We start from the raw sequence: 23,477 nt of genomic DNA on the forward strand, positions 1-23,477 counted from the left end.
TGGGTGAGGGGTAGTATAATTCCTGCTCAATGTATGGATTACATTTAAAAGTAACTGACTACTGATTTGTGATTTCAAAAATTGACTGAATGGTTTCTCTTGCCGTGAATTTTACCTACTTTCTTCTTACTAATTTAATTAAGAGTTCTCTGTTTGCAAAATGTAGTACCTCAGCGTTTTCAAAGTTACAGACAGAGCTTATCAGCAAATACTAAAAATAAATGATTAAATGAAAGCAAATGTAATGACAGGAAGGAAGATTATCCTTTTTAGTGAATAAATGAAATAAAACCACTCTTTTTTTTTTTTCTCAACCAGTTGTGCTAAATCTTTTGCAGCAGTATATAGTGTTAAAGGGAAAAAGAGCCCAAGAGTAGTCTTGTAGCTTAAAAAATAACTCCTCCTCCTCTGAGAAGGATGACACTGAGGAATGACACCAGCCTTCCACAAATATGACATAAACCATACCAGTTAAAAAGATTAGAGATAAACTCAATTATTTTGTTAAACTGCATGTAAATATGGATGGTTAGAATTTAACCAGAGAATTTAGCATGGTGCCACCAAGTTGATAAACTTTCCTACTGAATTGTGGTTGTTTCATGTTGAAGTCAAAACTAGCAAGGGTATTTAAGCCTGCTACCAACACAAGCGATTTTATTTCATTGTGGAAATACTAAACAGGGCTCAGACTAGAACTGTACACTTTTGCAAATCTTGCCTAGATGCTTTCAAAAGTTTGTCTGTTGTGAAATTTAGCACAGTACTCTGCTTGCCCCTGGGGCAAGAATGCAGGCACTACCCAGCCCTTGGACTGCAGGAGGCAAGGCAGCATCTCTTGTCTGGTGCCTTCCCTGCAGCTTGGAGGAGGCACAGCCAGAAGCACTCTGGTTTGCTGTGCACACCTGGGCCGCCCTGCTGAGGTGTGCTGGACACCAGAAGGTGGTGCCAGGAATGCTGGAGAGAGGCCAATGGGTGGTACCTTTTTCCATGGTTGCAGTTGTTTGCACAGCACATGCACATCCTGATTCCTGCTGCCTGCCATATGTTGACATTTCTCCTTTACACAATGGATGCAAACTGCTGTTTGCTTAATGCGGTCGTGTTTTGTTTTTTTCATTTTACTTCTAAAAGATAAATGTAGACTATTATTTTCATCTCTCTCTGAACTTCAGGAAGCCAAGAAAATAAATCTTAAATTATTAATTCAGTTAGAGTTTCCAGACCTTTACTTTATGCTATTCAATACATTTTTTAAAATCATGTGACATGACTGGAACCATGACAAAGCAGAGGTAGAAGACATTAAAAGAAAATAAATTCTAAAGCCATACAAATAATTAAAGGACCTTGATAAACCTGTGATTGGGTTCAAGAGTATTATTTGGTCATGTCACCTTTGTTTGGTCAGTGTTACATTAACTCTACAGTGTATTTACCTCTTAATAGTGAAGATCCTTAGTGCTGAGGAAACATAATAGGGAATGTTATGAACTTGTAAGGACTTTGTTCTTTCTGACCTTAAAATCTTAAACATTCGATATACAGAAGTATCTAAATTGGTATGGATTATGGGAGGGAAACTGCATTTTTAGAATTAGTTTGCTGTCTATTGACATGGATTTTGACTTCTTTATCCAAAGATTTGCAGGTTATTTCACTTCTCTTTGATTTGTCATTCGTTTCTTTCTTCTGCAGTTTTTGGGTTTTGACACATGCAATGGGTGTAGTGAACCCAGGGTTTTTTCCACCTGTATAATAGTTTGTAGTATTATGGTGGAAACATGGTTTATCGGGACATTGTATGAGAAGCCTGACTTTCCCCATCTTCTTACAGGAAAGTCACTTTTCCATCTTCTAAAGAAATAATTTTCTCATTTAATTTTATTAACAATGATACAATATTTGTATAGAGTGGAACATTTCTTGTATTTCTGCTTTATAGATAAGCTAGCAATTATTGTGTGGTTTATCTGAACACGTGATACAGATAACACAAATTTACCTATAGCAGGTATTTCCACGTAAAGAAAAAAGGAGGGACGAGTGCTAGCTAAAAGAAAATTCGGCTTTGCAAGTGCTCTCTGGAGCTTTTAGTATATGCTTTAAAATACCAATTCTCATTACAGTTTAGGACAGATTTAACATGTCAAATTACATGAATTTGAAGGAATCAAGAAAGTGAGACCTTTTACCCCTTGCTTTTGAATAGACAGTGAAAGAACATTAACTATTACATCAGTTGGTCAAAAAAGAGCGTGTTTTCAGAATAATCAATGCATTTTTCTGAAACTCCCTTCTTAAAATATTTTTTAATTTCGGAAGGGTACATAAATGGTAGTATTTTCTTAGATAATTAAGTGAATTTCTTTGGATTATGGAAAGTGAAAATGACTTGTGAATTGGCATCTATAGTATTTCAAATTATACTTTCAGAGTAGGCATATACATTTTGCTTGGGCAGTGTTGAATTCAAGTTTTCAGAGGCTGTAATAGTTGTCAGGTAATGAATTCTTTTTAACACCAAATACTACTGCACTTACAGGAGAAAACGCCAGAAATTGTGCTGTATTTTCAAGATTACAGACAAGAAAAATAACTTACCTGTTCAAACCTTGGATTTGGGACATGCAACATGAAATTTTATCTGTTGAACATAGAGTCTGTCTCTTGCAGCCTTGCAAGTGTTAATCACCAAGCAATGTTGACTTTCTCAGTTTTTGTCAACAACCTGACAGCATGGGTGTTGTCTCATACTAAACTACTGAGCAGTTACTTTGTGCTAACCGAGTTACAACCTGTTGAGAGCAGAACTGGCTATCAGTATTGCTCACACCTCCTTTTACGTGCCAAACCAGCCAAGTTAACAACTTGACTTACCTTGGTCCATAAAACTTCCTTGTTTGCCTGCTGCAATCTAATGTGAGCTATTAACTCTTCGCTGTAGGTATTTTTTTATTTTCCTTGTGAAAGATAATATTTTGGACTAATTTATAATATTATCAAGTGAAGGGTAGTTTAATTTTTTTTTTAAATAGCAGAAAATGCTCATCAGATCTTTATATATGTTACCACTTTGCAGTGTGCCCTTGAAGCTGTTACTGTGGCATTTGGGTTGCTCTAAATCATTGACCCCTCCAGAGCCAGTCCACAGGACTCAGTGTTCTTTCTTTTTCTTTTTTTTCTTCCTTTTTCCTTTTTCCTTTTTCCTTTTTCCTTCCCCCTTCCCCTTTCCCCCTTCCCCCTTCCCCCCTTCCCTTTCCCCCTTCCCCTTTCCCCCTTCCCCCTTCCCCCCTTCCCTTTCCCCCTTCCCCCTTCCCCCCTCCCCTTTCCCCTTTCCCCCTTCCCCCCTCCCCTTTCCCCTTTCCCCCTTCCCCCCTCCCCTTTCCCCTTTCCCCCTTCCCCCCTCCCCTTTCCCCTTTCCCCCTTCCCCCTTCCCTTCCCCCTTCCCTTCCCCCTTCCCTTCCCCCTTCCCTTCCCCCTTCCCTTCCCCCTTCCCTTCCCCCTTCCCTTCCCCCTTCCCTTCCCCCTTCCCTTCCCCCTTCCCTTCCCCCTTCCCTTCCCCCTTCCCTTCCCCCTTCCCTTCCCCCTTCCCTTCCCCCTTCCCTTCCCCCTTCCCTTCCCCCTTCCCTTCCCCCTTCCCTTCCCCCTTCCCTTCCCCCTTCCCTTCCCCCTTCCCTTCCCCCTTCCCTTCCCCCTTCCCTTCCCCCTTCCCTTCCCCCTTCCCTTCCCCCTTCCCTTCCCCCTTCCCTTCCCCCTTCCCTTCCCCCTTCCCTTCCCCCTTCCCTTCCCCCTTCCCTTCCCCCTTCCCTTCCCCCTTCCCTTCCCCCTTCCCTTCCCCTTCCCTTCCCTTCCCTTCCCTTCCCTTCCCTTCCCTTCCCTTCCCTTCCCTTCCCTTCCCTTCCCTTCCCTTCCCTTCCCTTCCCTTCCCTTCCCTTCCCTTCCCTTCCCTTCCCTTCCCTTCCCTTCCCTCATTTCATAGTCTACACACTGACTAGTAAGAGTTCCTGTTTACTATTGGAGTTTGTGAATGTTTTGTTTCTGTAATGCTTTAATCCTCACTAAATTATTTTGTCAGGAATATAATTTAATTTTGCTTTTAACAAAGCAGTATGTCATATACTACTGGTAGCAGTAAATATTGTAATAAGTAAAATTCTAGCAATATTGCTTTTTTAGGACCCTTACAGTTATTTGAAATTAGAGCAAGTGATTATTCACATTCTCCTTTTATTGGAGTATGTCTTCCTGCTATGTTTCATTGCAGTTCAGGAAAAGAGCAGATTGGAAATGCATTGAACACTTGTCTCTGCCATTGTGACGACATTATAAAAATCATTATTGTAAGTTAGAATAATTGCCATATATTAACATGAATATACTTGTTAATTGAGATGGGAATGGCTTTCATTCTAAGTTACATTTGACACCCACTACCAGCTGGTCCCCGTTTGGCCTCTGACATTTTTTGTTAGTTTCTAATGTTATTATTGTTTAACTACTGTATTAATTTTTGAGAGTATACTTCATGTCTCCAGAAATATTTCTATTTGAAAAACAATGCAAATATTTACATTAAAAGTTATTTCTTTGTTCTGTAATATAACTGAGAAAGAAGGAATCTATTTTTGATAATAGTAAATTACATTGAGAAATGTATGTTTTGGGTTTTTTAACAGGAAAAGCTCTTGTCCAGATCTCTTCAAAGAGGTGAAGATCTTCAGTTTGATCAGGTAGGAGACATATAATTGAAGGCAACTTTGATTGCATAAAGGTGAGCTTTATTTTTGCAGAATAGTGTTTCCACTGTTTTAATAATTTAGAACATCCACATCTGAATCTGTGCCAGAAGATTTAGACTCTGAATGTTAGTTAGACTTTATTTTCCATTGTACAATATGATAGTAAGGAACTACTAAAGTAGGTGATTATTTCAAGGTGGCAGTGAAAACTATGGAAGAAAGATGCTGAAATGCACTAGAGGACAAAAAGTTTATTTTTACTATCACTTATTGTTTAAGTGTTTGGGTTTCTGTTTTTCTAAACAAATAGTGTTAATTTTATTTCAGTAATATGGCTTTTACTGAGGGCTTTTTGGTTCTATGGCAGAAGGTATAGGGTAGATTCAAAATGTTACCGAAGTGTTATTTTGTCCTTTGCTAAGAATATAGATAGGTAATTCCATTTCACTTATTCTCAGTGAGCTGTGTCTGGAATGACTCTCTGCTCAATTTATTCATATTTATTGTCTGTATTTCTAATTCTTCAATAGTGTAGGCACATATGTGTCCCCTAACCACTCCTTGCAATGGAGAGGCAATGTTCAGAGAAAGCCTCATTAATTACCTGTTCCTGTTTTTGACAGTTCCTGAATAGCATCTACTATGTGAAGCTTAGTGTTCTCTCTAAAGAGAGGTTATAAAAAGAAGCTGAGTGAAGAGAAATAAGAAAGAAAACATGTAACTTTTAAAATTTGATACTACAGAAAGAAACTAGTTTTCCTGAAAATACAGTTCTTTCAAACAATTGGTTTGATTGTGTGTGTGTGTATATATGTGTGTGTGAGTTCTTACTTTGTTCTTTTATTATTGGTAATCTACTTTGAAGTTGAGATCTGAACTTTAATGTAACTGAGTAACTGCTTTAGATAGACCTGAATGGCTGGGATAATGAACTTTGTTAGGGGAATTTTGCACACTGTTTGGCAAAAGGAGTTAAGATTGCATCCCTCTGTTCATTGCTTGATGTATAAAACCCTTATTTTAAGAAGAATTCTCCAGCAGTGCAGATGATTACAGATTTAAGAAGTGATTGGCAAAGCATGGGAATGAGGAGGACCCAGAGGTCACAGCCACAGCATTCAGCAGAGAAGCTAGAGCTGTTGCTGGGCCAACTTTGTTCACCTTTATGGTGAACAAATGGTCTTTATGGAGCCAGGAATCTGAGTCTAAAAAGTGGCTTTACCTATACCAGTAATGGAGCCTGAGCTAGTGTTGTACTTTGTGAATAAAGAGAGCATGCTTGGAGCACAAGAGGGCTCTGGGACTAAGGTGATATCTAATTAAGACTTGTTCTCTCAGCTCAGTAAATGGTGAGAAGAGGAATGGAGGAGGAAGACATGTAGTGTTGCCTGTCACTCTAAGGAAAAAGTAAAATAGCATTTAATGAGTCATTTGTGCTGGAAACATAACCAGACCAAGAGGACTGTTATTAAAACTAGAGTGAAAAATCAATAGCTTTTAATTTCCAAACAGTATAAATTTTCTGTTTGTCATTTGATATCTTAATTGGAACAATAATATGAATTCAGCTGAAAGAGGTGAAACTTTGGAAAAGGAGCAGGAAATTTGTCTGTTGATACACTCGTGAACTGTTAAAAATTTTAGCATTTTAGTACCAGTGCTTTCCCTTTATCATTCCTAGCACATCAGGAAGCTACCGGACCAGAGTTTTTTTATAGAGCATATATTGCATTTCTTAAAATACTTTTGCTTGTACAGCTTGAAACTGAAATAGCTTGTGGTTTTTTTTTTTTTGCTGTAGGAAACATACTTGGCAATTTCCTACTCTTGTCCTAAGACACCAAAACTTTATGATCACACAGAAGTTTGTGTTGACTTTCTCAGTGACTGAAAGCAGATGTATGTGAGGTTCAGGCTTATTCATGTTTAGGCACAACTTGAGCAATATTTTCAGGATCAGGATTTTGGCCAAAGCTGGAATTTGTATTCTAGCATCTTGCTCCTCTCTTTTTACCTCTCATTGTGGTGTTGGATATGTTATGTGAAGTAATTAGCAATATGTTACAGCCTTCAAGATTTGAGCAGGATTTGCTGTTTCATTCTGAGGAACTGAGGTATATGTCATGTCTATTGCAACCCTGCCCTCCTGGGTATTACAGGAGCACTCTTTGGACTGCTGCTTTCAACCTAGAAATAATGTAATGCTAAAATAAAAGAATTTTCTTGTATAAGAAAGACATATTTTTATATAAGAAATTACTTTTTAAATATGATTTTGAATTTTGTTTCCAAGCACTATAGTAACTGTTTTAAATGAAAAATAACTGCTGTTCTGCTTAGATGCTATGCAATATTAGCAAAGATGTCATCTTCCTGGTAATTCCAGTGCCTTTTCATTAGAATATGAAGAATGCAAAACTTGGCAGGAAATAAATAATTATTATGTAAAACAGACTTCTTATTTTTCAAGAGGAAAATGCATTATTATGCCAGTAGTTTTTGTGTTTAGCATTTTACCAGTGACATATTTGAATGCCTGTGATACTTACTTGTTTCTGTGGAAGCCAATGTAAATTGCCTAACCTCTGGAACATTTATGAATGGTAGTAGTATTGATAAACAGTGTAAACTTACAGGAAAACCTAAGGGAAAGGTTTAGTAAAGCTTAAAATGCAGCTTGCTTCTTATTCTTCTGCTAATAAACCCATCAGTTCAGAAACACTATTTAATTCTTGTCACTTGAATAACTGACTGGTTAACAAGCTGAGTAATGTATTCAGAAGATTGAAAGAGGTCCTTCTGAGGTTTTCCTTTGGTTAATTTGTCTCTATCCTTCCACAAACCTAAAAACCCAAGACACTTCAAATAAGGAGAAAGAAATAACAGAATATAATTAATCTTATATCAGAACAGGTAGTGGCATAATATTATATTGTTATCTGGAATAGTGAATAATAGATAAGTTACAACATGAACATGGCTTCTATTAAAACCTTTTATTTGAAAGATCCAAGAGGTAAGTAATACATGGCATCAGTGATCAACATGGTAACTCTCTCATTCAAGGCTGTATTTTGGACATGGGCTTCCTCCCTGCTGCTTCCTGGAAGCAGGTCTATAATAGCATTATGCTGTCTTCAGTCATTCTTCTGCTTTCTGTGCTGGGGTACTTATGAGTTCTCTTTAAGTTTTCAGTTAAAGGAAGCCTAGAGAATTTTATTTTAATAACATCTTAAAGTCTTCTCTCTATTGCCACATCAGTTGCACAGATGAACTTACTACTCATATGGGTTTTCTGAAAGAAAGCACTAGACAGGGGAGTTAAAGTAAATATAGCTTGAGACCCAGACAAGTCAACTGTATTAAAGGCAATGTAGAATATCTAAAAGGCTCTCATTTTTGTTTATATAATTACCAAAGAAGTGGATTTTTTAAAGTTACATACTTCCTCGGTTTTGGAGGGTTGCCTCTTACCTGACATTTGTGATGTGATTCAGAGATATATACAGCAACATTCACATCCTAAACCTCTGCTGTTTTCCCAGTAGTTTTATATACATTATATGTGTATAAATTTGTAACTTCTGTGAGCTTTGGAAGACTTTACTTAATTTTGTTAAAATAATGGACTTAGTGTGTAATATTTACAGTAACTGTTCTAGGTGAAAATGCATATTAGATTGCCACTTTATCACATTATGTGATATATGGGTTTTAACATTAAAAAACAATTTAATGATTTAACTCTAGGATTTTTATAGCTGTATCAGGCTGAAGTATTTTCCTTTCTCTTTCAGTTGATAAGCTCTATGAGCTCAGTAGCAGAGCACTGTCTCCCCTCCTTACTACGCACCTTGTTTGACTGGTACAGGCGTCAAAATGGAACAGAAGATGAATCTTATGAATATAGACCTCGGTCAAGCACAAAATCAAAGGGGTAAGAATTTTCCTTGCAGAAGTCTGTTTGATTTTTGTGTGCTTTCTCATAAGAAAATGTGTGCTTTATACTTCTGTGACAAGTATGTTGTATTTTGATTTGTCCTTAATTTGTGTAGAAAGAAACAGACTTCTTTGGGGTAGTGTATTTAACTTGTGTAGGTGATAACGTGAAGTGACTTAGTGGTTTTGGTGTGGAGATACAGAAGAAAGTGGGATACTGGTAATTCTAAGCTAGTTTGTCCCATTTTTGTTTTGGTTATTGGCACGTCCTTTCAGGAGGAATGCGCAAGATGTCAGTGCTGTGCCAAACCCCCAAGTCTTTCCACCTATCCATTTTATATACATCTGCAGCAGTGATTCCATAAAAAACAATGTAGTCATTGTCTTTGCAATATTTGTGTTCAGTCTTGTGTCTGATACCTGTGTTCTTGATTTCTTATTTTAGAGATGACCAACAACGTGAAAGAGATTATCTACTTGAAAGGAGGGACTTAGCTGTAGATTTCATTTTTTGTTTAGTTTTAATAGAGGTTCTAAAACAGGTGAGATATTTTGCTTTGATTAATTCATTTTAATACTTTGTTTTTAATGTTGGTTTTGATAATCTTTAGATTCTTCTTTTAAAACCAGGAACATATCTATGATAAGCTTATGCAAGGCTGTAATTATACTCTCACTTACATAAAGCCTTTGGCCTTCTGCCTTTTCTGTACGTGCCTGCATTATCTCAGTTCATGTGTCTTGGAAAGCTGCTGATGTACTGCAAAAAGCAGGATTGTAAAAAATAATGTTTAATTTATTCTCAGTACCTTTTGTCAGCTTAAATGTTTGTGAAATGCAGGCTGAAATTGTTGGATAAAGAGATTAAAATGTCACTTAAAAATTAGAGAAGGTGTGTAACTTTGCTTAGCATTATCCTTATTTGGCTAAGAATGCCAGTGCAGATTGTTTAAATGTTATATATTGCAGAATCAGCTTGATATATGTCAGCAAAGGATGTGTCCTTGGACACTGGTGAGAGAGATTTCTTCAGGGCATCCCACAGTACTATTTATTTGCTTCATACATACATGTATGTATAGGTGCTGCATACATATAAGTGATATATGCATTTCAGATACCTGTTCATCCAGTGCCAGATCCTTTAGTACATGAAGTTCTAAACTTGGCTTTTAAGCACTTTAAACATAAGGAAGGGTAAGTTTCACTTGTGTACTTTAAAATATTTTGTATTACCTGTGATTGCTCTCCTTTGCCTCACATGTAACCTGTTGGTGACAATACCAGAGGGAATGAACACTAGTCAATGTCTTTAAATGGAAAGCATATGTTGGAAGAACACTGCTGTGTTCAACGTAACACTGAGTTTATTTTGCCTAGAATGTACAGAATGATTTGCATCCTCAGACACAGTAAAAAAAATCTGAGTTTGGATAAATACAGTAAAATTTCTATCCAGAATGTTTCTTTTGAAATAAGAAATGAAACTACATTACTTTAAATGTCACCCATACATTTTATGTTTGAATTTAATTGTTCTTATGGTAATAGTTTACCTGCTAGGTGACAAACTTTTTATTTGTAATTGAGAACTTACTTGGGGTTTAGAAGAACAAAGTTGTATTTAATGAGTTTTTTTCCCTTAATTTTTTTTTTCCCTCTTTAGGTATTCAGGAACCAACACAGGGAATGTCCATATTATTGCAGACTTATATGCAGAAGTGACAGGGGTTCTTGCTCAATCAAAGTAAGCTCAGTCTCTGACTCTCTCTGTAGAGGGACAAACCAATGTAGACTTAAAGACTATTTGATGTACAGAATCTATTAATGTCCCCAGTAACTATTCCTGTAAGTGTCAAACGTAGTCAGGTGTAGTGTGTTGTGTCTGTCTTATGTTCCAGCACATTAAAATTGAACAAATAAAGAACTAATCTTTAGTACAATTGCTTTGCAGTCAGCTTGTGGGGACAGGGAAAGGAGGCCCTGTGCCAGTCAACTGCTGTTCAGTTAACTGGTATATTCTAATGTACTTATCATCATAGACTCTTAAATGCCTAGATTTGAAGTACCAGCGTTCATCTTGCTTGCATTTCTCATACTCTAGCTGCTGTTATTGTTACAGACAAAAGGAAGTGATTCAAAATGATAGACCTCCTACAAAAGTAACTAAGAACGCAGATAACTGCCATATGTATCTCTTGTTCAGGTTTCAAGCTGTTAGGAAGAAGTTTGTCACTGAATTAAAGGAGCTGCGACAAAAAGAACAGAGTCCTCACATAGTACAGAGTATCATCAGTTTGATTATGGGAATGAAGTTTTTTCGAGTAAAGATGTATCCTGTGGAGGATTTTGAAGCATCATTTCAGTTCATGCAGGTAAACAAGTACTACAGAAAACTGAAATGAGTATAATTTTAAATAAGTCATGTAGCTACGATGACACTTGCTGTGATCAGTCACTCCCTCTACTTATGTGCCATTCTTCATCCTTTTCTGTTCAGTTCCTAATTTTTCAGAGGTGTGAATTATTTGTTTCTCTGCAGTTTGTGAGTACCTGGCATCAGGAGAAACCTTTCACAATGGCCTTAGTAGTGTGGCAAACCAGTAATATATGAATGTAAGACTGAATGAAAATGGGTAGCAATCAAATAATTGTCTGTCTTTATGAAAGCAGTGTATTAGAGAAAAGGAATTATTTGATACATCATTTTTAACAGATGAGATGTCAAGACATAATTTTCTTTAAAAGCACTTCACTATGGTTTATTTATTGTGTATGGAATATTTCATTATCTTAGATTTTCTTTGAATGAAAGTCCTTTGAGAATTAAAATTAGTATATAAAAATAAAATACAGTTTTCCAATAATTTTAATAGGGATAAGCATTAAATTTTTTTTAAGTTTCAAAATAATCTGAGGGAAAAGTGTACATATTATATTCTTTTGTATTCTGAGTACTCTTTATATTCTGAGTAAAAGGTAAATAACTATCTGGTATTACAAATGTTCTCCTTTGAATTCATGGAGGTGTATTGCTGGGCAAACAGGCTTTAAAGTTTCTTATGTTTTGTGAAGTTGATACTGATAAGGAGTAGAAGACTAACTCAAACACATTTCACGTTCTAAATTAAAACAGGCAACTAATGTTAGACTGCTAGTGGGTTTTATGGCATGGTCATGTTTGTATTCTTTTTGCTAAATATTTTTCCTATGTTTTCTTGCTTAGGAATGCGCTCAGTACTTCCTGGAAGTAAAAGATAAAGATATAAAACATGCACTTGCTGGTTTATTTGTGGAAATTCTCATACCTGTGGCTGCTGTAAGTATTTTAATCTCCCCTGTCACACTGTTCCTCCCACTTTCAGTTGGGCTCTCATTATTAAAATTACTCAATTGATCCTCAAAATACTACATTTTTATAGGTTCAGAAAGACATCTAGTATTGAAGGAGGGCTTACAAGGTGGCTGAAGAGGGCACTTTTTACACAGACATGTAGTGATAGAACAAGGGGGAACAGCTTTAAACTGAAAAGGGTAGGATTAGATTAGATTTTAGGAAGAAATTCTTTGCTGGGAGGGTGGTGAGCCCTGGCACAGGTTGCCCAGAGAAGCTGTGGATGCCCCATCCCTGGAAGTGTTCAGTGCCAGGTTGAATGGGGCAACCTGGTCTAGTGAAAGGTGTCCCTGCCCACAGCAGAGGCAGAAACTAGAACTAGATTATCTTTAAGGTCCCCTCCAACACAAACGATTCTGTGACTGTTATGTAGATTACAAGCACCTTCACAGTCTTAAAGGGAAATAGATTGGCATGTATGTTAGCTAGTTTCTGGAGTTTTTTTCAGAACTTTAAACAATTGTCTGTTTTCTAAATACCTTTATTTCCAGGGCATTGTGTAATTTTATACCTGCTCTAAAAATTTGAAATTTCCTTGGTTTAATATTTGTTTGTTTGGTCAAGGGTCTTGTTGATTTTTCTTTATTAGCTGAAACCTTTTGGGTTCTTTCTATAATAAGCTGAGATATGTAACATTTTTACAGTCTTATAAGAAGACTCCTTAACTCCTGAACTCCTGTGCAGGAAGGAAGAATGTAGGTTTTGGCTAATTAAATAAAAATAATTTGTGGGGGTGAATGCCCGCTAGATTTAATCCTTCAAGTGGAATAGCAGTCAATCATCTGTGTGTGTTTTTAATCTAGAGGTAGACATTTCACACAGCAGCCATGAATAAGGCAAGAAACCTAATGATCATCACAGTGTTGGATGTACTGTGCCTGTAATGCTGCTTGTGAGAGTGTTTCAGTCAAGACAGGCTCTCATTCCTCCCAGGCTGTGTTGCTTGGTTGTGTGGAGCTTGTTCAACATGTCAAGAAGAAATTATGGCACCTGAGTATTGTTCAAGGTGACCATTTACCACAAGCTCAGTTAATTTCATCATAGTAGATTGATACTTGCTAGGATTGTTGTCTAAAATGTTAGTTGTATTAGCAGATGCCAGGCCATACTGTGTTTGGTACAGTCCCAAAAAATGGCAGGTTGTGGCTGTCTGTTGCCACATAGATTGTAAGAACATGTCTTTCTATATATGGAAAATTGGGACATGTACAGTAATTTCACGATTATAAGCCGCACTGAGTATAAGCCGCACTTCTGGGTTTCAGTAACTTTTTGTTTTTTGTCCATACATAAGCCGCACCTGATTATAAGCCGCAGGTTACAATACAGAGTGTGATAAAAGCTATCTATTCTATCACCATCTGTTGAGGGTGGGGACAGTGATCCTTATCTCAATGGCAGATATTCTGCTAATGGGTCATCCATTGAAACCAGATTGGGCATTGTTCTTTTATCTTTTCACACCTCCAGCGAGTCATTTTCTGCTAATGACCCAATTGAGTCCCACTGTGGGACTGATAAAATTACTGCATCCCATTGGGAGTTGCTCCAGCCAGGGGGAAGAGCCCAACATTTCTTACCAAGATAAAAACAGGTTTTGGGACACTAAGGGAGCCCCTTTCTCCACTGGACTCCAGAGGAAAACTGGATTTCTCCACATCACCACTGGACCTCCAGAGGGAAACTGCACCTTCTGCAGGAGCACTGCTCCAACTGAGCCACATCTGTCACTGCAGGAGGATGCAGCCACCATTTAATGGGACTGTTACCAACACCCTGCCTGACGGGGTGTCAGGTTGTACTCTGACTTTGTCAAGGTTTGGAGTTTGTTTCTTTGTAGTACTGTATTTCTATTTTAATTTCCCTAGAAAAGAACTGTTATTCCTAATTTCCATATTTTTTCCTGAAAGCCCCTTCATTTCCAAATTATAATAATTTGGAGAGAGGGGGTTTACATTCTCCATTTCAAAGAGAAGTTCCTGCCTTTCTCAGTAGACACCTGTCCTCCAAACTAAAACAGCGACTTTTTGTTCTTTGTCCATATATAAGCCGCACCTGATTATAAGCCGCGCTTTGGGTTCGGACCAAAATTTTAGTCAAAATGGTGCGGCTTATAATCGTGAAATTACTGTAGATCTTGTTTTGTAGAATAGAATCTAGAAAGAGTAGCACCCGGGATGGGCATCCCATCTGAGCAAGAATGTAGGAAAAGAAAGATAACTCTCTGAATTCTTCATCCTCTTTAAAATGGCTTACTTTGCCCTGGGCAAATGCTTCTTTGACTTCCATGGTCTCAGTCTTGGTATTTTGAGGGGGTTTTTTGTTGGTGTTTTTTTTGTTTTGTTTTTGGTGGCTTTTTGTGAGTTTTTTGGTTTGGCTGTTTTTGACTGGTTGGTTGGTTGGTTAGGTTTGGTATTCTTGGGGGGATTGGGGTTTGGTTTTTTTTTAATTTTTAAATTACAAAGGAGACAATCTTTTTCATAAGACCTAATTAGAAAGAGGTGATATCGTAATAACTGTTTATGGGAAGAAGTTTTGATCTTACCCAGGCATGCTTCCACTCTTCTAAAGAAGAATAGAAAAATTTCTTTCCTGTTAGAGAGTGAACACATTTCGCCTTTTTGAATTCCGTAGTTGCTTGGCAGTTGAAGTGGGAGTGCCAAGTGAAACTACTTAGCATTTAGGTAAATGCAAATATTAGTTTGCAGAATCATAAATGTGGTGTAAACTGCCTTTGAAATAATGAGGAAGAAGCAGCATTCGGGAGTTGGGACTATCCACTAGTGAGGGTGGAGGCACAAACACCGGCTGTGCAGAGCACTTGTGGTGGTGTGTGATCCCTTCCTACAAGCACAGCCTGAATCAGCGCTTCAGACACTTGGGGAGGGAGGTTTGATATTTCCTTCTGACTCATTGAGTCGCTAATCATTTCATACAAATGGAGCTTCTTAAATAGAAACTAAGAGCTCACTCCCAGGCTGAGGTGCAGTTGAGCAGGTTAGTCACTCTCTTAGAAGATGTGAGATGCAAGTTTGAATATTTTTGATGCAGCTGAAGGAATTGAATGTAGATTTTTCTGTATCTTGGATACAGAAAATCGCACAAGTGAGGAAGCTGTTGGGTTTCAGCTTTGAGACTTCTTTACTGTCATTCCCTTGCTTAGTCATTCAGGCATTTTAAGAAACCTGACCTGATTTGGACCCTGCAGGTATGATGAATCACAGCATATTTTATAGCATGGAAGTTGGGGCTGCTCTGAAAGCCTAAGGTTATATCCTGAAGGAACAATGCTATGATGACTGATTTCTCATGTGGAGCTAGCAGAGTACTAATCAACCTATAGCCTAAGAATAGCAAAAGATAAATAATTTGGTACATAGGAAGTGATTTAAATTGTATCTGCTTTCTCAGTTCTTTCTTCATGGATCTGTACACATCACAGAGATACATGCTATTTTATGCTTCTACATCGTGAAGGTTTTAGAGTGTTCTTAGGAAGGTGGACATGATTTTTCTTTATATAGTGTTAGTAGATTAAATGTTTACATAATATTAATAACTATAAATAACAAAAATAACAAAAATTATCTTACATTGTAAGGAAATTATATGTACAGAGGACCTCTTCCAAAGAAGCTTTTTCAGTCTCCAGCACCCCACCCCTCAATTTGGTAAATAAAGCAGAAACAACTTAAAACAGTATGTTGAGAATAGTGTTTGAATAGATCATCCTGGGGATCCACAGAGAAGCCCAAGAGCCTTGCAGAGGTTTCAGTAAAGAAGGTGGTAGCTGCCTGGGTTGTGGGAGGAAACCTATTCTGTGTGTAAGAACAGAGCAGGTCAGAAGGGTGTAGGGCTCCATTTGTGTTTCATTAATTCTGAAAGCTGAGCAAAGACAACTTGCATGATTGGTTGGCTGGAAATCCTGTGGATTAATTCTTAACTTTCTCATGTTCAGTATTAAAACAAAAAAAAGAGAACAGGAAAGAGGGGAATTGTGAAAGTTACAGATACTAATTTTTTTAATAAATGTAAATGTGTATATGAAGAGCTTCAGTGTTGTTTTTATTTGTTAGTTGGTATCAAATACACTTTCTTCTTTAAGTATGAAATAGAGACCAAGTTCTTAAAACAGTTTATTTTAGTGGGCTGTTTTGTTGGGGTGAGTTTTTTGTATGTTTGCTTTAATTGTCAATTTTAACCATATGGTTGTGGTGTGTGGCATGTTTTCTTATGCTTCTGTTTATATTTCAGACAAATACTCTCCAATAACTTCCTAATGTGAAATTTAACTTTTGAATTATTTTGAATTCATAGACATCTTAATGTATATTTTAACTGCCTTCTGTGTAAATTTTTAAGCCCATTAATTTGTGTATTTTTTTTAATAGGCTGTTAAAAATGAAGTGAATGTGCCATGTTTGAAAAATTTTGTGGAGATGCTTTATCAGACTACCTTTGAATTGAGTTCAAGAAAGAAGCACTCGCTGGTATTTTAAAGAAATATTTCAACTTCCCCATTTTGCTCATCTTAGGCTCTTAAGCTAGTGCATTATATGAGGAAAAACTTATCAAGCCATATTAATTTAAATCTTAACATCTTAGTATAATTAAATTCCCACTGTGTATGTGCATTTGTTCTAATTTTGCTTTGTTTCTTTGTGAGATTGTCTTGAAATCAGTGATTGTTTTTGATTATTTTAGTGGGTTTTAGCAGAGTTATTTAATCTAATGTCTTTTTAGTAAAAAACTTGCATTCAGAGAGTCTGAATCTATTTAAATTAGGGTTAATTAAAAGATGCAAATGTCAGACAAGACTTTTTCAGTAAAATAGCAGCCTCTTAATAGCCTTGCTCTGCCTGGTTCTCTCCTCTCTTCATACATCTGGTTTTTCTTTTTCCAATATTTTTTTATTATCTATTATTTTTGCAGTATTTGGTTATTTTTGATGACTATGGCAGACATATTTCAAGTTGTTTCACTTTGCTGAAAATGTGGAGCTAATTTTTGCATTTTAGTTGGCACATCAGTAAATGCAAGTGAATTTAAAATGTTTTATTCTCACTTTCATGTTATGGACAAGCTTTACTTTCTAGAATTCTGCACATATAAAGCATATATCATTGTATTGGTTAAACACTTTATGTAAGAATAATATAAAGTGGCTAATATCAGTATTCAAAATGTAATTTTATTTATTAAGTTAGAAATGTTGTATCAAGAGTACTATTTACCTATTCATCCTTTAGTTTTGCTTCATAACAAGAAAAGCTGCAGTCAGATTTGGTGCTAATCACCATTATGTGTTAAAGTATGTGGTACTTAAATCTTACCTTACTAAAGCTAAGTCATACTCTGCTTTGATTTACTGAAAGCAGATCTAGAGTAGAAGTGCCATTTCTGACAACTTAAAGCGTGTCTCAGTTTTTTCCTGGGTTGATGTTTTTCCTGAATATTTTTGGAGGCAGTTCACCAGCCCAGCATGTAGGACTCCATTAATTCACTCTTGTGGTTGCAGGGAAAGCCTAACATTGTGTGAAGGGTCAGACTGCCCTCAGTCCTTGTTTGAGATTAGGCCTTGCTGGGCAATGAGCTTCACCTTGGTCCCACTGCCCCAGTCTGCCACCTTGAGCTTTTACAGCACCCAAGAGGTTACCCAGGACACTGTGCCTGGCACGAGTGTCCCAGTGCAGGGGAGGCTGCCATGCAGTGCCAGAACTAGGAGAGTGAGAGGCAACAACCAACTGTGTCTCATTCTCAATGTACAACACTTAGGAGGTTTGCAAAGAGCAATTTGATCAATTCTTTTTCCCCCCTACTCATAGGCTTTGTATCCATTGATCACCTGCCTGTTGTGTGTCAGTCAGAAACAGTTTTTTTTAAATAACTGGCACGTTTTCCTGCAGAACTGTTTGTCACATCTAAAGGTAAGAATCCTTTTTAATTAAGGAACTGTTGCAAATCACTAGCATTTATTACAATATGTTCTCAGCATTCTTGTGCCAAATAAACAATGAATAATATTTGGCCGTTTAAAAGGACACTGAATTTTTTTTCTAAAAAGAAATTAAATGTTTTCAGTCTCTGTATTAAACTTAGTAGTAAGTTTTTGTGATGCTATGTCATGTTGGAAATAAGTGTGGTCCCCTTGGGGATTATAATTTTTATTGAGTAAAATCTACAGAAGTGTCTGTTAATAAGGGCTATTCATACCAGAGAAAATACAAACTGTAATTCTTTATGTGCCAATTATATCTGAGAAAATAAATGACTTGTCTACTCTCCTAAATAGAATGTATAGGAAGTGCAAACTTTCTGTCTCTTGTTCACTTATTGAAGAAGTAGAAAATGAACTCTGAGACCAGAAAAGATATTTCTACAGCCTGTGATACATATTTTTAAAAAACAATTACAGTGTCCCTTTAACTTGTGCCTTCTGTTGATATCATTGTAACCATCAATTGGTTGATAAAGCCATCAAGATACTTACAAATTAGTCACTTCCTTGTAGTAATTGTACATGTTCTTTCCTTGATTATCATTAACATAATTCATGATTTTGCCTAATGTATTGATTTTGAAAATGTTAATAAATTTTTGATCCTCCTTCACAACACTGATTCTGGTTAGCTATGAGTGACAGTTACGTATCTTATTCATAAAATCTGTAAACCAGCATGAAGTCAAAACAGTTTAGCTACTTGGATTGTTTTTAAGGGTCATTTTGTTCTTACAACATCTTTCACACCTTTCTGTTGCTTGTTGGATTCTGTATATTTTTCATCTAACATTATTGCAGTTGTTTTGCAATATTTGCCTTGATTTTTGTTTTGTGGTTTATTTTGCTTATGGAGGCTGCTTGTGCTTTTGTTTTTAAAGCTTTTAAAAAAACTCCTTACAATCTAGGAGTTGCCTTTTTCTGGCATAATGTCCATTGCTGGTAATGGATATATTAAAACTATAAATGCCAGTGAGTTTAACTGGTAGTTGCTGAGCATGCATTTTATATTTTACTTAGATTTGTTAACCACTAACACCTTAACATATTTACTGTAAGGCTCTATTCAGCAGAAATTCTACATATGAATTTCTGCAATTCAGAATTTGCAGTGTTATGATGCTATGCCATCAATGAGTTCTTCAGGGTATTTTATGGCTTGGTTTAATTTGGCACACCAAATACTACCAAGTTTTTTGGGTGCCTGCCTTGTTCAGAAATTATGTGGAGCTTAATCTTGAAAAATACACCCCCACTGTCCTCATGTGTCTTATGAATTAATGTGTTCCTTTGTTTCTGAAGCTAATTAAATGCATGCACTCTGTAATAAGTAATCTCATTAATTTATAAATCTGAATTTCACAACAGTTTAGTCTTTCAGATTTCCCCTCCCCCATTTTATTTGCTGATTTTCTAATGACTAAAATTATTTTATTTGGACTTACTTAGATATGTAAAATGAAATAAGAAATTCTGAATCCATTGCCTCTAGTGTCCTTGTTATTAATAAAGTGATTTTGAGAGTTACTAGGAGATACTTAGAGCACTAATAGGATTCATCTACCCTTACTGTATTTGTTGAAATTAACAAATTAGGAATTGAAATAAGGATAACACTTAGTGTTTGTCACAGGGATATTCTATGAAGAGTACAGGTATATTAGCAAGACACCAAGAGGTAGTGTGGGTCATGGATTCATAGTGCTCTCTTTATTCCCGGGTGACTGCCCAGTGCAAATTCTTCCTGAGCCATGAACACCACATTGCACTTTGGTGACTGAAATGAGCCACTTCCCATTTGCCATGGCGTGAGAGCTCACACCTTTGCAATGGCTCTGCAGTACCTGATACAGTTTGTTCATACCCTGCCTTACCTTCTGGAGCTACATTAAATTTGATAATGCTCTGAATTCTAAACCTGGCAGTATTTATGGTCTTTGTAAACTCTCTGTGCTGGGTTTCAGTGCACCTTGCCTTTAGTTATCCTCAAAGCAGGCTTAGTGTGTGGGGAGACCATCCTAGCCTTGCTGAAAGGAGGAAACCTGGTGGTCTGGACCAATGCAAGTAGCACGTCAGTGAGTTGGAAGAGTCAGTTTAGACCAGGAGTGTATTGGTTTTTTTCTGGTATATGTATAGCTGGCTTTGTCCCACAAAGCTGTTGGGATGCTGTTTCAGCACTGTGCCCAGCAGGCATTTTTTTACACACTGTAGTGTAGGCAAAATTCTGAATTTGTTCAGCAGACAGTAACGCTGGGTCAGTGTTGTAAAACACTTCGCTTACTTTTTTTGTACTAGTATTTACACAGACTAATTCTAGCAAGTTTGTCAGAAAGTTGATAAATTCTTGGATGAATCTGAGCTGTGATATCTTTACTACCTCTTCTGGAGAGAGGAAGGAACATTTCAAAAAACTGCAGAAATGGGAGGGAACAGTGTCTGTCATTCTGGACCGCTGTTTACTGGAAAAAGAGTATTTTTTTTTCCTCACAGTTTACCTATAATGTCTGTTACCACAAAACCTTGAAAGTTGAACAAACATGTTCTGCCACTATTAGCAAACCCGTTATTTCTACTGAATAGAGTCCTTGCTAGACAGCTATCTGTTGGTTTTGAGCTTTTTTCATCTAACATGCATGTGCCTTCCATTCTCATGTTTGTTATGTTTTGCTGTCTCACATTGCTTTATTTAGATGCCATCTAACAACAGTATCAGAAAACAAATAGAAACACTGCAGGTGAGTTAATATGTTGTTGTAACTCAGTGAAATGTTGCTTTGTCTCATGTAAATACTTCTGTTTTGTTTTTTTATGTTATTTGTTGTATTTTGTGCTTTCCTTTCGTTGTAAAATTGCTGTTAGTAGTGTTAAGAAGCAACAGGACTAAGACTAGCTAATGTTTCAAAGATCTTTTTCTCTTGCCAGGGAGTAAAGGAGGAAAGATCAAAAAAATGTCTAATACCAATTTTTGAGGGTGACAGTATGGCTTTGTGAGATTGATTATTAATATCACAGCTGGTTTCCCTGAACAGCAGTGCATGTTTCCACTGGAAATAACTACCTATTCAGATATATGAGTTTTTCTGTTACTTAATTTCAGAAAGTGTCTTGCATGTGAGCAAACTGAAAACATTTTCACAATAAAAAAATGTGAAACTGATTTACTGTAACAACTTGCAGTGCACTAACTTGAAAGACTTTTACACTGTTGGTTTTGCAGGTTTTAAAAAGTAGGAATTGTTTTAGTTCAGAACAGAAGAAAAGTTTAACATCAGTTTTAAAAAGTACTATATTCAGTAAGTGACTACATTTGACTAACATGGAAAAAAATGCTTTTTTGTTTCTTGCCATCATTGAGATTTGTTTCATTGACTCATTTTAATGTGTCATGTAAAACCACCGTAATTTGCTCTTATGTTTTTGGTTTTGTAACAGATACTGTACCTGACAACTTTTTTCATAGTCTGCTGATACCATAATTTATGTTAAAAGTTTTAGGATTTTAAATTAAATTATGTTTTTTAAAAAAACCATATAAATACTTCAAAATCTAACAGACATCATCTAAAAATGCCTAAAATTTAGCCAGGCTGTTACCTATCTATTCCTTGTTCTATTTGCTCTAATGTCTAAGAGAAAATAAATACTGACGTCTTAACACTAGGTATACATGAAGTGTGCTGTAATTCCAAAAGCAATTTTCTTCTAGCATATTAGTTTAGTTCTTCATTATAGAAAGTGATAATGAAAATTTTCAATGCTTAAAATAATAAAAGTAAAGTAGGATTTATTTGGTAACTCTTTTTTAAAAGACGAATGCCTCTTTATATGCTTCTTTGTTCCTTTATAACAAGCAAGCTTTGTCATAACTACTCAGAAGTAGCTCCATTGGATGATACACCTGCTAACAGATGGAACATTGTTTACACATTATTGAAATATCTGCTACCTCTACCATTTTTTATTAGATGATTGAAAGCAAACAATAATTTTTTTTTGTTTACTTCTGGACCTGTAAATTAAGCTCCCCTGTAGAATATCAGAAATTAGAAAATTAAAGCATTACTCAGTTTCAGATGCATTTCAGATAGACTTTGATAATACTTGTACCAATGAATTCGCCATCCTGCTCTGACAATCAGTAATTGTTGGCCTGTAAATTAAATACACTGAGTAATAATATTGTGGGTTTTTTGCTGTTTAAGCTGATTAGAATCAAAGTTGTCACAGTTATGTTTGCTTCTTCCTGACAGTAGCACTGCAGGTAAATTAACTCCACGGTGAGACATTTATCAGAGTGAATAGTAACCAGGGACAGGTGTAATTTCTTACTGGATAGATTTTGTCCAGATCACTATCCTAAATTTGCCTAGTTCCAGGTGCTAATTCAGAGGTGATGGCAGCACACACTGATGTGTGGAGGGAGGGTAAGAACAGCATTATCACTCATGTAAACTGGGTTATTTCCTCTAATATTCTGGTAGTCAGTCTTGTGCATTACTTGTCTGTACTACTTTGAAATACCACTTCTGCCTCTGTGATTCTGTGATAGGCTTTTAGCCTTTCTCAAAATAAGATGCTGCCAAAACCAGTAGTCTGAACCCACCTGTGTTAAAGCCACCAGATTTAGTTTCCTTTTTGTATATAGCCTTTTACATAGAAATGGACATGAAGTTATTTTGATCTGTTTACAAGTGCAAGTTGGACTTTCTAACTGCAAGAATTAATGTAGAGGGAGCATTGAGGTTGTGGGGGGAGAACCATGAATGAGGCCATCTCTATTTGAACAGTACAGTTTTAGTTCCACTTACACCCTTTGTGAATTTGCACTCCATTTGTCCTGGAAGGGCAAAGTCATTTACTATTTTGACTCACTGGCTTGTGGCACAAAATATGAAATTAATTATGTTGAAGTCAACATATACATCTGTCTTGAAACAGAGGGACTTCACTGGAGATGGGGTAGGTGTGGTTTTGGGGTTCTTTTTTTGCTTTTTTGTTAGTTTTGTTTGGGTTTGTTAGTTTGCATTGGGATAATGCCTGAAAAGTTGATGACTGGGAACCATTTATTATATTCATAAATTTATACTTATGGCCAAGTCTTAGAATCTTGTTGGACACTTCTAGATTGTAAGTACTCCAAGAATCCCTCTTTGGAAAGGAGATTGCTGGAGCTGGTACAAAGAATGTTAGTTACTTACTGTTTTACACAGTTTAGGAGCTCGGTGGAGCAATGCTAACCTCATGGTAGCAACTTTAAGACATAAATAATTTTGTGTACAGTACATAATTTAAACTGAATTGTGCTACTAGATTTTATATTAATTCAAGAAGTGGTAGCATAATTGTTACAATAAAGTTTCATTGAAAGTGGACAAACACTAATAAAGCCTTCAGGAGGTGTCTG

The 23,477-nt window shown here is 36.5% G+C and overlaps 1 protein-coding gene across 13 annotated transcripts in view; it reads left to right on the top strand.

Annotated features, from left to right (window-relative positions):
• FRYL (FRY like transcription coactivator) overlaps positions 1-23,477 on the top strand; it is a 176,098-nt gene that overhangs the window by 77,625 nt on the left and 74,996 nt on the right. For 8 of the 13 annotated variants that reach the window (XM_033061431.2, XM_033061430.2, XM_033061432.2 and 5 more), the window contains 10 exons: positions 4,680-4,733; positions 8,540-8,679; positions 9,127-9,223; positions 9,799-9,878; positions 10,348-10,428; positions 10,888-11,056; positions 11,908-12,000; positions 16,467-16,565; positions 17,901-18,002; positions 20,764-20,808. In XM_033061431.2, the coding sequence (XP_032917322.1) occupies positions 4,680-4,733; positions 8,540-8,679; positions 9,127-9,223; positions 9,799-9,878; positions 10,348-10,428; positions 10,888-11,056; positions 11,908-12,000; positions 16,467-16,565; positions 17,901-18,002; positions 20,764-20,808 (960 nt within the window). The remainder of the gene's footprint in view (positions 1-4,679; positions 4,734-8,539; positions 8,680-9,126; positions 9,224-9,798; positions 9,879-10,347; positions 10,429-10,887; positions 11,057-11,907; positions 12,001-16,466; positions 16,566-17,900; positions 18,003-20,763; positions 20,809-23,477) is intronic. The other 5 variants (XM_033061426.2, XM_033061428.2, XM_033061429.2 and 2 more) reach the window with 1 other exon arrangement.

The sequence above is a fragment of the Catharus ustulatus genome, chromosome 5, assembly GCF_009819885.2.
Source record: "Catharus ustulatus isolate bCatUst1 chromosome 5, bCatUst1.pri.v2, whole genome shotgun sequence".
NCBI classification, from domain to species: Eukaryota; Metazoa; Chordata; class Aves; order Passeriformes; family Turdidae; genus Catharus; species Catharus ustulatus.